Genomic DNA, 16515 nt, shown 5'->3' with positions numbered 1-16515 from the left:
CAGAGTGACGATCTTGCTTGTGATTCAATTGGTTTGTTCAATTTGTAAAATGAATTTTAAACAGTGTTTGTGAGTTTCTGGAGCCGCATGCTTCAGACTGACAAATCCTTAATGATAACCACCACTTTTCTAAACCAGGTCCAATCTGGGCCAGACTCCACATTTTCCATCACCTCTACCTCTGGGGCTCATAGTTGGGGCACTTCAACATAATAATCCATGGTGGCGGTCTTCTAGCCCTTCCGCCATGGGACCAGGAACACAAGTCCCAGCTGTACAGTTTTATGGGTGAGTCCTTCCTCACTCTAGATGCTTCCTTCTATGTGGTGGGAGCTTATTTATTAAACCTCCTTGCTCTGGAACCCAGGGGGTGATTTTTCTAACTGAAAAATTAGGGAAGAGCAAACTCGGTTTGTTTGCTCCACCTCTCCCCTTTCTTCCTGCTGGGACCAAACTTCTGTCAGGGAGCAGAGGTTCTCCTCTGCTTCTCCACACTGATGTCTTACGTGGGCTCTTTCCTTCCTGCTCTCATGTGGGCAGGCCTGTCTCCGTCCAGGGCTGCCATGATTGGGAAGGTAGGTTGGCCACACTAAGCTGCTACCTCTAACCATCTTGATCTCTAACAATGGGGGCAACTGGGCCTCGTGTATGTCTCCTTTACTTATTTCTCATTTTGTTCAGAACCTGAATAACTAAGTAGTACTATTTATTAGCGCCTCAGAGATGACAGCATGGGAAGGATGACAGTGAGCTAGGGTTGAACACTTTCAAACGCATTGATCTTGGGGCAGGATGACACTGGTCAATTACAAAGACCAAACACTTGCTCCTTTCCTTGAAAATCTGGGAAGTTTCTTGTACCAAGGTATAGTCACAGATAATGATAAATGTATGAAGCGTTCATTATTTCCAGTATTTCTCAAATGACACAGTGGTGCAGGTCTGTCCCACAGCTTATTGGAATGAACATTTCAAAATTCATTTGTAATGAATTCTGCATAGGTGAGGCTAAGAAAAGTTATTATAAATCATATTGTGGCATGCCTAGTCGAGTTAAAATAATAGATGTCCTTGCTCAGAATATGGTTATAATTAAAATGTGGCTTAATAAAAATGCTATACAGAGGTCCATTGTTATTCTTTACGTGACTTTGCAATAGCTTACAATTGTCAGAGGACTCTCCCAGTTCTTATTACTTCAAAATTCTGGGTTCTGAAAATATTAAGGGCTTTCTTCTTATATCACCAATAATAAGACTCTTTCAATTAGAATGAATAGGATAACAATGACAGTGGCCTAGCAAACAGAGTATCATTCATTTAATCTTCCTAATGTTTGGAATAATAGTATAAAGGAAAAAATTCTTAATAAAAGATTCAATATATAGACATTTACCATGTGTCAGCACTCTACTAGGCTTTATTTATTCTTTTCATCCAAATGGTAACCCTAGGAAACAAGGATTATTAACCCCATATTATGAATGAGAAGACAGATTTGCAGAGGGTTAGTAAATTGTGCAAATTCACACAGCCAGCATTTGACGGAGTCTATATTGGAACCCATGTTCTGAAGCCCATGCTCTGAATCTCCCTGTGTTTCCATTTGAGTGAGTTCCTTTAGAGAGAAATTAATTCCTAATAAGGGAAAACAACGTTTAGGGGAGTATGCTGGTAGTTTAAAAGGCAAATGTTACGTAGTTCTGCTATTAAAAGGTACCCAAGATGGCACAAGGTGCACTGGCACAGTGGACATGAGCCCATATTAGAAATCAGGAGATGTGGGCTCAGTTTTTGCCTGTGCCACTTACGTTGTCACCTCTTGAAGGTGACGTGTTAACTTCTTGAAGTCCCTCACCTTTGAATGTAGGTGATAAGGCCTTGCCTACCTGTCTCACAGGTTTGATATAAAGATCAAATGAAATCTCATATATCAGAGCACATTTAACACCTGAAGTGATTACATTTATTATTTTTATTACTATTACTCACATGGTATCTTGGAAGGAAAGAGGGCTTTGGGATTAGACCTGGACAGAGTTTCAACTCTCCCACTCACAGGTTCTTTGATTTTGTGGCAGAGAATGCTTACATTCTCTGAGCTTTGTTTTTGTCCTCTGGACGGAGATGATTTGATTATCTCCTGGGTTCGTGTGTGATGGTGGACCCACGGGGTGGAGGCAGAGAACACAGGCAATAAGAAAGGCATTGTATCCAGAGAATTTAAAAACAATAATAAACCTAACTAAAAGTTGTCTTTTAAAAAAATGTCACCATGTACCAGCAATACTAAACCAAACATACCAAACGATGTTAGTGATAAAGTAAATACTCCTCCTACTGGGGCAGGCTGGGCCCCATATGCCTCTTTCCTTGGTTGGCCACTGTTGGTGTGATGATTATGGTGAATCATACAAAATTTCTAATAGAGTCTTGGTACTATGGAGATACTCAGAAAATGATGGTTCTTGTACACATTGCAAAGTTATACTAGCAAATGGCAGTACTCTGGATTCTTATTGAATAGTTCCTCTGATGATCTCATAATAGATTCATAAACATTAGCATGTGTCTTTATTGATATTATCAATAAAGATGTAAGAGTAAACTAAAGGTTGGCATGGAGAATGGAGAGGTGTAGTCATGAATAGTTAGAGAACGTAGCCAGTTTGGTTCCATATTGAGCCATTATTTTCCTCAAGGTGATTTTGGAATCAAAGTACTGAAAAGTCCAGTTAAAATACAGTAATATTATCTGGAGACGACAGATGTCTCCAGTCCCAACTGTGGAATCTATGGTAGGTAACCTCTGCTTCCTCTAAATAAATGGCTCTCAAATGTAAGGGCAAGCTTTAGAAATGCCAGAGTCCCATGTCCCCCAGCATATATGTTGGGTTGGTTAGCTCTGGACACCAGGGTGGGGGCAGAGCTGAGTTGAAAGGGAGATGAGAAGAGGAAAACAAGTAATAAAGCGTGACAATGTGAACCTAGTTGGAGAGAGAGCTGTGGGAAAGCTGAAGGCAGAAATATTAGCTGGTCAGTGGGGTTTGGGGGCAGGCTTGAGAGCTGGGGGCAGCTTTTGAGGAGAATTTCTCCAGGAATAGGAAAAGTGTCCAGTATAAGAAGAGTCCAAATAAAATTAAGTCCTCACTAACTGAACACTTACTATGCACTAGACATTATGCTTGGGATACTGGGCACTAGAATGAGACAAACCCAGAAGTAGCTACTTTTAATGCACTGTGAGAACTGATATTGAGGGATTACACCTAGAACCTGTAAATGAAAGGAAACTTGTCCCTAGGGCTGGAATCTGAAAGAAATTAGCAACTATCCTGTAAGATACAAGAAAACAGAAGTCCTGCCTATTGTACAAAATTTTACTAAGCTTATTTAGTTGAGGAGATTTCGGGTCAATAATTTAGCTTCTGTAAGCTCCAGGACATCCTACCACTTAGAAAATAGATTTTTCATGTCAAATGGTTATGCACAGTACTGTAGACCAACTGTGGAGAAGGATTACCCAAGAGAAATAAAAAGGAGAGACTGCAGAATCCAGCTTGCAAGCTAAACAGGAAGAACTGTTCTGTCTCTCTTGTTTACTGCTCTAGCTTCTCAGTGCCCTGGGACAAATATCTGTCAGCAAATGAGTCAACGAGATGCTAGCAGGAGAAAATAACCAGCACTGGGATTTTTTTTTTTTTTTTTTTAGTGGTATTGTGGATCTGTTCATTATGATAATCTATTCAGCCATTAATTATCTTAGCCATCCTGATCCCCTGACCTAATTCCAAACCTTGTGTCTTGAAAAGGAAGAGGAATCAGCTTAAATAATGGGGCATTTTCATAGCAGGCAGGCTTATATGAAGTGACAAACTGGAAATTTCTCAGTTTGCATGAGCTTTGCTGGCCAGACCTGGTTCTATAATTTAATCTTGGAGACTACATCTACTTGATACAACTACATTTAAGTAGGGTGAATTGTTTGAATAGGACAACAGGTGCAATGGCTAGTTGTTTTAATATAATAGAAACAAAGCTTATGAAGTGTTGATAAAAAGGTGATTCCAAAGGGCATTGATTTAGAACATGCTTCCTGATTTGTGGCATACATCAATTTGCAAAGTTTGGAGAAATGTTACAAGAGCAGAGTTTATCTGTTAGTCTTTCACCTATTCATTCAGTAAACATTTACTGAGCAATTTTTACAAGGTCAGGTATGTGCTAGATGCTGCTGGTTAGGACAGACTGTCTGACTAAGCTCATTAGAGTTTTCTATGTAATTTGTTATGACGTCATTTTAGAATCTTGAGTCTCTGTCCATATTCTTCTGTGGTTCACTCATCGTGAGGAAAAGCTCACATTTTTATAAAAGGCTTTTCTTGAAAATTATCAGTATTTTCTTCTGTTCTAAGTTACACTTTGGGGACAGTCAAGAAGGAGCAATGTCAGAATAATTGTGCTAATAATAATAGGACCCAGGCGGCTGGCTTTGATCTTGGGAACCATCTGCAATGCGGACCGCTTTGATGTCTCACACAATGGAAGCATAAATATTTTCTATGTACTCCATGATTGGACTTTCAGAAATCTAATGAAGATGAAGGTCGATTAAGAGAAAATAAAATCTTAACTCCGGAAGTCAGAGAAGAGGTGGTAGATGATGGCATGGCTGTGTGTACATAAAAAAAAGCTAACTAACCTAATTATAAACTTATATAAACACCGAGGGAAATTGCCTTTCATGTGAAAAAAAGGTCCTAAAGCATTTTATAACACTGGGATCATTAACGTATCTTTGAAACACACCCAGAACTGGAAAAGAATAGTAATACTGGCATTTCAAAACTCTATTACTTAAAAAATCGCACTTCAGGATAAAAGCACTTCGGATCTCATCAAATGCATCCCCTTGTTCTTGGAAATGAGTGCCATAAATGCTACAGCAGAATCCTATCTGTTAGATTCTTCTAGGTCGGGTGTGAAGGGGATTTCGCTTTCTGTTTCAGAAGGCTGCCAGGCTGGAGCAAGACCACAGGAAATAGTGCAGTCCAGCATTGACCGGGTCACTTAAGACAAGTTTCCTCAGCTCTTTGGGCCTCAGTTTCCAAATTTTTTAAAGTCAGACTAAAGATGATCTCATGAGTTTACTGTGAGGATTAAGTGACAAATGTAAATCCCTTAATCAGTGCTGCACATAGTAGGTACGAAGAATTGAAAACTTCTCTTTCTCTTTCTCCTGAGAGCATGGGCTTTAGAATCAAACAGGCTAGAGTGTGCATCCCTTTTCTTACTCTTGCTTTCTGTGTCATTTTGGAAAGGCAATTATACCTCCTAGGGCTCTAGTGTTTCAAACTTTAAAATGGACTCAATTATATCTACCTTGCTAGGGACTTTATACAGTATCACTGGCACACAGTTTAACTACATGGAAGGCTTAAAATAATGGAAAGTAACTTACAACCATCCAAAGCATATTTTCAAACATGGGTTAAGATGTATGTGCATGTGTGTCTGTGCGCCTTTGTGCATGTGTGTCTGTATGTTATATGTGCACACGTGAGTATATGTATATGTGTGGAGTGTGTATTTGTGTGTGTATTTGTGTTAAACACACGGGAAGGAAGAACTGTCAGGACATCCTTTTATCCCTGTCACTAGCCACAATGATGTGATCTGGAACTTGAATCTGAATGATGTGGACAGTCACTCCTCACTGAACAAGGTAAATGAATTCTCTTTATTCCTTTGCTGGGTGACACATCACATGGATCCGCCCCCGCCCCCCATCCTTTTGAACTACATCTAAGGATCCTTTCATCTGAGAAGTTCAAAGTTTGCCCACTTACCGATGTATCTTAGTGAAATCTTCCTTTCTAATGCCCATACTTTGGGACAAATAGATAACCAATATTAACTTATCAGGTATCCCTCGTAGCCACCGGGGACACATGGTATCTGACCACAGTGGCTTAAATTTGTTCCCAAGGCCAATTAGTTCAATAGCGGAGGATAAAATATGGTCTTGAATTATTCTCTTCTGACAAACAACACATTAAGGTGGAAATTCCAGTTAAAGCAGTTATGAGTTGTTGTTTTTTTCCAAAGTGGTATGACCTTGGTCTCCACAAAGACTAGAAGAGTGATGGCCTAAAGTGCTAGTGCGGTCTTATCGTGTTTTCTTAATTCTGTAGTCTAAGTAAAAGGCAGAGCGTATTGTTAAATGCATTATAGGTTATATTTAGAGTTGGTACAGTGGATTTATCAAATTCAAGGGCCAAGTCCTGCCCTTGGATACGTCCAGTGTACAAATGTGCATCCCTGACTAGAGGAGCATCTGCTTGAAATGCAATGTTCTTTTGATATAGGCTCTTTAGAGCTCGCTGGAGGTGGAGGTGGGCCCTGGGCACGTGGCACCTGCTGGCTCCTGCCATACTCACAGTTCACAGTGACCTTGACTTGTTTGACATCCGCCGAGGAGACCTCATTGGCAGCTTTGCACTCGTATTTGCCTGACTGCTCCCTGGTGATGCCGAGGATCTCCAGATATTCTTCTTCTCCTTCAAATTCTCTTCCTGTAAAACAGAGGTTTGCATGATTTTTTTTTTTAAGTTTAAAATATGCAGGAGATCACCTCTTTTTTTCTTTTGAGAAGCAATAGAACCACATGGCTTTTCAATAATTTGACAATGTTCTTTGTCCGAGGTCAGGTTCTATAGAAGCAGACTCCAAGACAAGAAGTCATTTGAAGATGATTAAGGAAGGAAATGTTCTCAGGAAAAACTGGTAGGGGAGTGGGAAAATGGGATCTGGCAGAGAAAGGAGCCAAGCTGGGGTGCAACATCAGGTCTCATCCCACAGATGGCGACTCAGCTCAATCCCTCAGGGAGATCTGGGCACAGCACAGGTCCCACTTCAAAGTTATGCTGACCAAGAATCAAGAAGCTGGAGTGTTTATACATCACACTCATCCGTCACTGGCTAAAGGTTTAGAGCAAAGTGGGAGTCGCGGCGAGGGGCATGCAAGTTGTAGAGCGGTCAGGAGGGCAGTCATTGAAGTGCTGAATCATCGATTAGACCATGCTTCAAAGCACTCTTTCAACTAAAGTTGTTATTAGGACACGTGGCTTCCCTTCGAGAAACTGTCACTCTTCTCCCCTAGATTATGTGGAGTTCTCTTCACGAAGGTCATGTTCGAAACCCTGTCTTACAGTTATGGTTTCCTTGTTCAGTGTCAAACTACATCACCAATGAGACTTTCAGGCCTTGGACCAGATCCAAGAGATTGTGTTGCTGATGGTGCATTTTGTCACGTGGGAGGGCTAGGGAGCTAAATATGATTGGCTTAACCACTTGGGATTAGGGGTCTGGAGGCCCTTTTTAGAAAGTTGCACAAAAATGTCTCCATTTTCATAAAGAAATGTCAAGATAGGCAGGCTTGTTTAATTCCCCTGATTAAAAAACTTTATTTCTGGAGAGAGAGAGAGAGAGAGAGAGAGAGAGAGAGAGAGAGGAAATGGAGGCATGGAGGTGGAGAGTCGGGGGAGAAAAAGGTGAAAGAGAAAGTGAAGAGGAAAGGGGACTGAGCAGGGAAGAGCTTGGCCAGAAAGGCCTATAGACATCAGCTAAATTCAACTTCCCTCATCCTCAAGTTACAAACCCCACTGCTGTGGGGTTAGGACAGAGCAGCTGGAAGGGTGCTAAATAACACAATCCTGCCACCATGAAGAAAACTTGCTCCTGGTCATCCTACACTAAATGGTACCAATTAATAGCTCTGTTCGCATGCCACAAGCTGTTTTCCTTTTCTGGAAATTGCCTGATGGCCAAATCAACGTAACAGCCAGCCAGCACAGAGACAAATTCACTGCCTAAATATGTCAGCTCAGTCTGTTAACTAGGCTCCCAATAAAACCTAGGGCCCCCTTTTTTTTTTTTTTTTTTTTTGTGGTATGTGGGCCTCTCACTGTTGTGGCCTCTTCCGTTGCGGAGCACAGGCTCCAGACGCGCAGGCTCAGCAGCCACGGCTCACGGGCCCAGCCGCTCCGCGGCATGTGGGATCTTCCCGGACCGGGGCACGAACCCATGTCCCCTGCATCAGCAGGCGGACTCTCAACCACTGCGCCACCAGGGAAGCCCGAACCTAGGGCCTCTTTGATAACATTCTGTAACGCAACTGTCAGGAATACTCCAAGCTTCAAGTCTTCTGTTAATTGTCACTAACAGTAGTTTGAGGAAACTCTGAAGTCCCAACAACAAAAAGGCAATAGTTATAGTTATTTGGTTTGGAGTCCTGCACATTATCTAGCACATGCTTCTACTGAAAACTTTTTAGAATTAGCCTGTAAGGGTAGAGCTGCATATTACTTATAATAGGCCATCTTATTTCCTGCCTGTGTTTTCACCTTTTTTCTTCTCCACACTCAAGCGAGTAGTCAGACCCAACTTCTCATGCTACAGAAGTAGAATGTGGTAGGAAAGAAAACAGAAATCTTAGAAAGGGTAATAGTCCACTTTACTGGGTTAGCTGGGAAGACTTTGGACTTGGAGGAGAAAAAAAGATCTTTCCAGCATACTTGCAGCTATGAACTGAGAGTCATGCCAACGAAGTGATGCTAAGAATCTTCTAGTTAAATATAAATACCCTGAAGACAAATGGCAACATTGACAACTGCAGGCCAAAATAGGATAAAGCTCATTAAAAATCTGGAGTGCAAAGGTGGGATTTACAGTAAGACAGCATTATTGATTTTGAGAATAATGGTGGATTATGATGAAAAATGAGTAAAAGATGAGTTCAGAATGGTTTAGGATTTCTGCCCTGCCCTGCTTCTGCATCCATCAACTTTATTCCTAGGTAGGTACAGCGTTGTTAGTAGAAGAAAGGGAGAAGGAGTATAATCTTCTTAGAGATGGCTAATAACACTGAATTCTTTTCACGTCACATGAAATACCTAGAAATGCTGGGTAATGGATCCCTACCTTGCATTTTGAATTTCTGAAAGGTATAAACCAGTTCCAGGCATGGGAATGATGATTTTTTAGCAACAACCAAGGCCCTACCCATTTGGGAAGCTGGCACCTGTGACAGTAGACATTAAGATGAACTAGAGAAAATGAAGTAATATTTATTGGTTTTGGGACCTCGGATTCTTACATGAATACCAATGTAGGTATTCATCGTCTCATTTTTTCCCGATAACCAGATAATAAAACAAATCTTCGTGGGATGAATTTTCAATCTCATGTCTCTAGGAAGAATTTCCCCCAATACTACATGGGGATGAAGGGGGAGTTTTCCATTAAATGCCCCACCCATAAGGCAGAAAGGTCATTTTTGTTTCTCCCATGCTAGCTCTCCTGCACGCTGATGGCCACCTTTATCTCCAGCATACAATGTGCACAGTTGGTTCACTAAAGCAGGGGAGTTTCAAGATGCAAACCAAATAAAGGTAAAAGAAACTAGCCGGTCTTCCCTCATCCAACAATCTTGACAAAAATTTAAAATATTAAACAATACCTCTGGCCCCTTGTCATTCTTCCTTTATCTCTTGGACCCTTCATTTGAAACTCTTATCCTGGCACAAGAAGTGCCAAGAAGCTAGTCTATTTTTCTTGCCCCCACAGGAGACTTTACTCACAACACATTATCTCTCCTGGTTCACTTGAGCATTTCTCATTAATCCACAGTGATTTGAGAGGAAAGGGATACTTTTGGGCTGCTAGAAAGTCAAAGAACCAGACTATAAATTCCTCGGGGACTGTGTCTTGCAATATCCCCGTGCACAGCACAGAGTTTGGCACAGATTCATTACTCAACAAATGTTTGTTGAGTTAGCTGAACTGAACTAAGAAACACAAGCAAAAACTAGAGTCAGATTCAACACATCATCTAGCTTAAGAGAACCAAGTATTGAAAGGTACTTTCCGTACCTTCTGTTCTTTCTGTAATCGAAGCTGGCGTATAAAGCCACTCCCTTTTAATGATCCTAACAAAACACCCTTTTACTGGGGAAGGACGGGTGTGCTGAGTACTCTGCTGTGGAAATGCTGGGCGGGGCATCTCTGGCCATGCCCTGAGAATGTATCTGCTATGCAGATTTATTATTTCAGGAAAAGGTGTACAGACACCAGCAGAGCCCCAGGTGGAAATGGGCACAACGCCGTTCCTTTCATCTGATCAACTGCAGTTTCTTGTTTCAAGGCATGGAATACACCACGTTAATCTTGAGTCGCAGAACTTTTTTTTTTTTTTTTGCGGTACGCGGGCCTCTCACTGTTGTGGCCTCTCCCGTTGCGGAGCGCAGGCTCCGGACGCGCAGGCTCAGCGGCCATGGCTCACGGGCCCAGCCGCTCCACGGCATGTGGGATCTTCCCGGACCGGGGCACGAACCCGTGTCCCCTGCATCGGCAGGTGGACGCCCAACCACTGTGCCACCAGGGAATCCCCTGAGTCGCAGAATTTTAAAATGCATTCAGGTCCTCTTGCTCCTCTCCCTTGGCTCCCATGTATCTGTCCACATCAGGGCACCTGTTTGCCATTCTTTCAGTTCTCTCTGACTAGCTGTTCTCAACCCAGGGGTCCTGTCACCATCTCCCTATACTCTCTCAAGAGAAGACTTTTAGGCCAGAATCTGACATTCAACCTGTTGGTAAATTCTCTGGTGGCATAAAGCCGTATGGCTAACGTGGGCCCTTCTCTTGTTCCTATCTATTATTTTCTGCCCTTATTTAAATGTTTACCTGAAATGCAAATTTCAATATTTTGGTATTTTAAACATCTCAACCTGTTTCCACAAGCTTGCTCACGTCGCCGAGTGTTATATTTGTTCTGGGATCTAGTGTTTAGTTTAAATCTCCCTTTGCTTACTGTGCTTTTGTGTCTCCTGGCAATATTCAGCTACCAGGCTAAATAATTTCTCATCCTCCTAAGTGTATGCACGTTTCAAACGCTTCACATAATTAACATATCGCCTCTTAGCCACTGTTTACTCAAGTTCTACGTATTAGTTCTTTTACTATTTCTTCATAAGTCAGAAAGAAGGGCCTCGAGCTAGTGGCAAGAGGAAAGTGTTCTCTTCTGTGTTCCCTGATGTAGAGGCAAATCAGCCAGGAATAACGCCAATTAAAGTATGCCAGGTGCCACCTTCTGAGTACAGTGCCTTCAGAGGACCGTGCTTTGGTGAAATCTGTAGAGTTCACATCTAAGATGTCGATTTATTTAGATTTCCAAGGTTAACGAGGCATCTGGAAGCAAGCAGCCATTTGAAATTAAATACCTTTCCTTTGTGTCTCTCTCTCTCTTTCTCCCATTCTCTCCTTCTTCCTCCTCTCTCTCTCTCTCCCACTGCCGCCTCCTTCCCCCAACCACATGCATACATACAAACAGCTATTTATTTACATATAACCATTCACTCTAACTTTTAGGAAACAACATGTCAATTCACGAACACCCAAATATTTGCTCACTAAACACAGCAGGCTTATTCTTGAAAATTCTCCAGGGTATGACATCCAACACCCTATTTGGAATTAAAAAAAAAAAAAAAAGACTGCTACCCTAATAATCATTATGATATCTGTCTTTCTTTTCCTTTATCTGAGATCCAGGAAATGCAATTTAGAAAACTTGTTAAATTTGAGTGTTTTATGACTTTAAAGTCGAATCCCAAGGATTCTTATATATTAGGAAATAGATGAAGCATTTTTTCTCCACTATTCTGAGAAGAGTCTTATAATGTCTTTGTAGATCAGCCTTTTACAGAAGGGAGCATGGGTTTTAAACAGGGTTGACATTCCCTTTACTCACCTAAATTTGAATATTTTATAAGTGACTGTAAACACATTGGCTATAAATACAAACACATATACAGATGAATGAAAAGCAAAGAAGTGGCACTTGTCTTGTAGGCTATATATGTATGTACGTGTGTGTTTGTGAGTCTGCGGTCGGAAAGACGGGTGAAGAGGGTGAGAAAAAGCCAGCTATGAACTTCTACCTCTAAAAATAAAAGAAAAAAAGGATCGCAAATCAATGATGCCATTTGAAGTTTCCTATGCTAACTTCAAATACTGTAACAAGTTTCTGTTCTTACAGTACATTTCATGTTTTCGTTTTTTTTTTTTAGACTAAGGACATACTCACCTGTTCCCGTTTTTGCTTTCCCTACTTTTTTTGCACATCACGTTCTGTACAGACATGCTAAAAAAAGGAAGAGAGAAAGAAACACAAGAAATCTAGAAAAAATACTTGTGATGAGGTACTTTTTATATTTCCAGCCATGTCTCTCTCTAGATCCTTTGAAGTTTTTGTTTCTCGGTGTCATATCCCACCTGAGAGACCCTTTAGTGTTTGACAACTTTTCTGTCCAAAAGTAGAAACCGCTTCTCATCCCCACCTCTCATCACCCATCAAGGGAGGGGTGAAGAGTGGTAAATGATCCAAGATTGAAAGAAGGAAGGGGCAGGCAGTGGACACAGTTGTCAGAGCAGCAATCACAGGGGAATAAGGAGACACAGGGGAGAGCAATGTATTGAAGAGAATGAGGGGGAAAAGACTGCGAGAAGTGATACAATGAGGATGATTATAATAGAGAATTCTCTAGAGACAGAGGCATTTGACTATTAAGATATTTGAGCCTACATGGAAGGGAGGGGGTTGGTTACTCTGCTGTAGAAATGTTCCCTATTTGAATAGTAAGACACAAGAGGGTGTGGTTTATGCAAATTGGCCCCATGCCTTCTGTAGCCCCAAAGGGTGTAGTTAGTACCCAGAAATCAGAGGCAAGCACAATGCCAGAAAGGATTCACAACTGGCTTTGGCTCTATGAATGAATATGGGCCAAATGAAGAATGTCCTGGCATCCAGAAAGATCCAATTCATTACGGTTTGTGTTTTTGCTTTCACATGCAAAAAGTCAGCTAGCTGGGTCTTCCCTGGTGGTGCAGTGGTTGAGAGTTCGCCTGCCGATGCAGGGGACACGGGTTCGTGCCCCGGTCCGGGAAGATCCCACATGCCGCGGAGCAGCTGGGTCCGTGAGCCATGACCACTGAGCCTGCGCGTCCGGAGCCTGTGCTCCGCAACGGGAGAGGCCACAACAGGGAGACGCCCGCGTACCGCAAGCAAAAAAAAAAAGTCAGTTAGCTGACATAGTTTGAGCTCGGCATCCAACCGGAAGCTGCCATCCACACATCCTTTTCAGTCCTGGGCCATGGCATTTTGTTGCTGTACTCATACTTAACCATTATCCCCTACTTGGTGTCAGTTTTCAGAAACTGTTCTGCCCTTGTAGATGCTAGGTTTGGAATCAAGATCCCCTATGTTTAGTCTCTGAAGGGGAACTCTACCGATGACAGCTAACCTTCCATTGTAGGGACCACATCTGGTTTTGCTCATCGTCGTACCCCTAGTGCACAGCATGATGCTGGATGCTGGAGTGCTCAAGAAATTTTGCGGAGGAAGGGTGGAAGGAGCTACCACTTAATAAACACCCACTACGTACTTTGCTAAATGACTCAGACATTATCTTATTTAATTCACAATACCATTAAGAAGAGGAATCCAGGTTTAGAGAGGACCTTTAAGGAACTTGCCTGAGTTTATAATGATATTAAGGAAGAGCACAGGTTTAAACCAGGTCTGTTGACTTTTGGAGCCCATTTTCCCAACTAGGCATGACTATTTTTATTATTAGAGATTCTAGTTAGCTGAATTCTTAGCTCTCAGAATCTGCTCTATTTCTGTCTTCTGAATATACATGTGAGGTTGAGAATGGGACACTTGGGGAATTTCCAAAACAGTGTAGCTCAGTTATACATAAAGAAAGTAAAAAAGGTAGCCTTCAGCTTTTATAAGATTTGTCTACTTCCTCATCAAGAGAAATAAATAAAGCAATACATGAGAAAAAAAGCTGGTATTTAAAAGTTTAGACTCACTCACTTTTTTATAGAGGTCCCTCCAAAAACAATATAAAATGATGGTTGCACATGAATGCCAACAAACAGCAAAGGAGCTACAGGAACGGTGTAGAATGCACTTATATTAGGAAAGACTTACTGGGAGGAGTGAAATTTCAGGAAGTTGAAAAACACAAGTGGGGAGAATCAGAGCCAGCAAATTGTAAAAGGGTGTGGCAATCTGGTTATCCTGCCTGAAATAGACTTCTCCATGCAGGAGAAATGAGCAGCGTGATATGACAGCAGGACATAGGCTAGTGTGTGAGGGGTGGTGTGAAGATTCTGGATTTGCTATGTTCAGTATCTCTGCATCCCAGTGAAGACACAGTGGAGCCTTCTGGCTCCCATAAGGTATTGAGTAAAATGACATTTAAAAAAATAATTTGGGACTTCCCTGGGGGTGCAGTGGTTAAGAATCCGACTGCTAATGTGGGGGACCTGGGTTCGATCCCTGGTCCAGGAAGATCCCACATGCCGTGGAGCAACTAAGCCCATGCGCCACAACTACTGAGCCTGTGCTGTAGAGCCCACGTGCCGCAACTACTGAGCCGGCTTGCTGAAACTACTGAAGCCCACGTGCCCAGAGCCTGTGCTCTGCAACAAGAGAAGCCACTGCAATGAGAAGCCCGCACACCATAACGAAGAGTAGACACCGCTCACCACAACTAAAGAAAGCCTGTGCACAGCGACGAAGACCCAATGCAGCCAAAAAATAAATTAAATAAATAAATAAATAAAATTAAAAAAAAATTTGTTTTACGCTTTCTTCCTTCCATCTTTCCTTACTTCCTTTCTTGAGAAAACAGGGTGTGTAAGCATGGAATTCCATGGAAATTTTATTTGTTTAAAGTCCTTTGTATATCAACACCACTTACTCTTGGTGCGAGTTTCTTGGCACTGAGTCCCAACATGTATTGTAATAAGTTGCCCTGTGAACTGCTGTGAAAGTGGAGATGGCTCTTCAAGGTTGTCAAATAGTCATCATCAACCCTGACTAACTGGCAGTGGCTACCTGGAGCATGACATTGAGAAGGATGCTGAGGTAGAGTCTAGGCTCAGTGGGAAAGAGTGGCAATGTCTATGAGGGCAGGAGAAGGGAATGTGTGCACATCCTTGGACCCTCACTTACCCTGGGGTCTCTTGTAGTCCACTTGAGTTTTTTTGGGTATAAAGAAATGTATCCTAAATACAGCATGTATGTTGAAAGCTAGTGACTTCCTGGGTTTGAATGCAGTTTGTACCATTCGGAAAATCAGGATAGAGTGCTTATTTTGGCGTGAAGATAATGAGTTTCATTCTTGACATGGTTGGTATCAGGTTGAAATATCCCGGGGAGTGCATTTCATAGGCACTCAAAAATATAGAGCTGCCAAAAGACTAGGGCTAAATGTAGATTAAACATGGAATATATACATTGGTAGTAATTCAAGCCACCATAGTAGGGACTATAGAACATTTGTATCATGTAGCATCATGTCATAAAGCAAGGAATCACTGTCTTCTTCTTTTCTTTTTTTTTTTTTTTTTGCGGTACGCGGGCGTCTCACTGTTGTGGCCTCTCCCGTTGCGGAGCACAGGCTCCGGACGCGCAGGCTCAGCGGCCATGGCTCACGGGCCCAGCCACTCCGCGGCATGTGGGATCTTCCCGGACCAGGGCACGAACCCGTGTCCCCTGCATCGGCAGGTGGACTCTCAACCACTGCGTCACCAGGGAAGCCCTCACTGTCTTCTTTTTTATTATTCTGGGATGAGGGGAAAAAGAGGCAAAGAGGTAAAACTGGACAAAAAACCCCCAAAATACCTAGTAGACTCCTTTGGAATAAAATAGGTATAAAAATTCCTGCAGGTGTTGATTGTTTTCTAGACTATTTCCCAAGAAGGGGGTGAGGCAGAGATTAGAGTTGCTGGTCAGAGGCAGCAACAAACAAGATCTTCCACCATTGTCATCAGAACTGTAGGGGTCTTCCACGACCTATCATTAGCGATTCTGCCATGGCTGAGGATTAAATATCAAGAGAGATGAGAGCAGCAGTTGCTGTTTTCAAGAGTCACATAAATCAATTGGCATTTTGTAAGTGAATGTGTTAAACTCAGCAGGGCAATTGCACTGTGCAAGGATTGCTGGGCATAATTTTGTGGCTGCCGAGAAGCCTTTGAAAGGTAATTAAAAGAAAGCAGGTGATGACCCCATCTGGCCCTCTGTCCTTTCATCCCAGGCCTGATGTTGCAGTGACCTTAGTGGGGCTCCCCCGCAAATCTCAGCCTCACTTCTTCAGCTAGCCTCACTGCTGAAAGAACCTTTCGATCCAGTTTAGAGACCTGTTCTTGCTTAGAGTCAGTAAACAAGTAACGGAGAGAAAAATAGGGGATAGGGATTGGGGTAGGCCAGAAAAGAAAATGGCTTAACAGACTTACAGACACAGAGAACAGACCTGCGGTTGCCAAGGGGGAGGGAGAGGAGGGGAGCGATAGACTGGGAGTTTGGCATTAGCAGATGCAAACTGTTATATGTAGAATGGATAAACAACAAGGTCCTACTGTAGAGCACAGGAAACTATA

General features: G+C 42.3%; 1 protein-coding gene across 1 annotated transcript in view; it reads right to left on the bottom strand.

Moving 5' to 3' along the window:
- Positions 1-16515, bottom strand: part of LSAMP (limbic system associated membrane protein) — a 654959-nt gene that overhangs the window by 43412 nt on the left and 595032 nt on the right. The window contains exon 4 of the mRNA XM_033855816.2: positions 6441-6575. Coding sequence (XP_033711707.1) covers positions 6441-6575 — 135 coding nt within the window. The remainder of the gene's footprint in view (positions 1-6440; positions 6576-16515) is intronic.

Source organism: Tursiops truncatus, chromosome 4, assembly GCF_011762595.2.
Source record: "Tursiops truncatus isolate mTurTru1 chromosome 4, mTurTru1.mat.Y, whole genome shotgun sequence".
Taxonomy (NCBI): Eukaryota; Metazoa; Chordata; class Mammalia; order Artiodactyla; family Delphinidae; genus Tursiops; species Tursiops truncatus.
The sequence above is the reverse complement of the archived record's forward strand: the minus strand, read 5'-3'. Positions and strand labels throughout refer to the sequence as shown.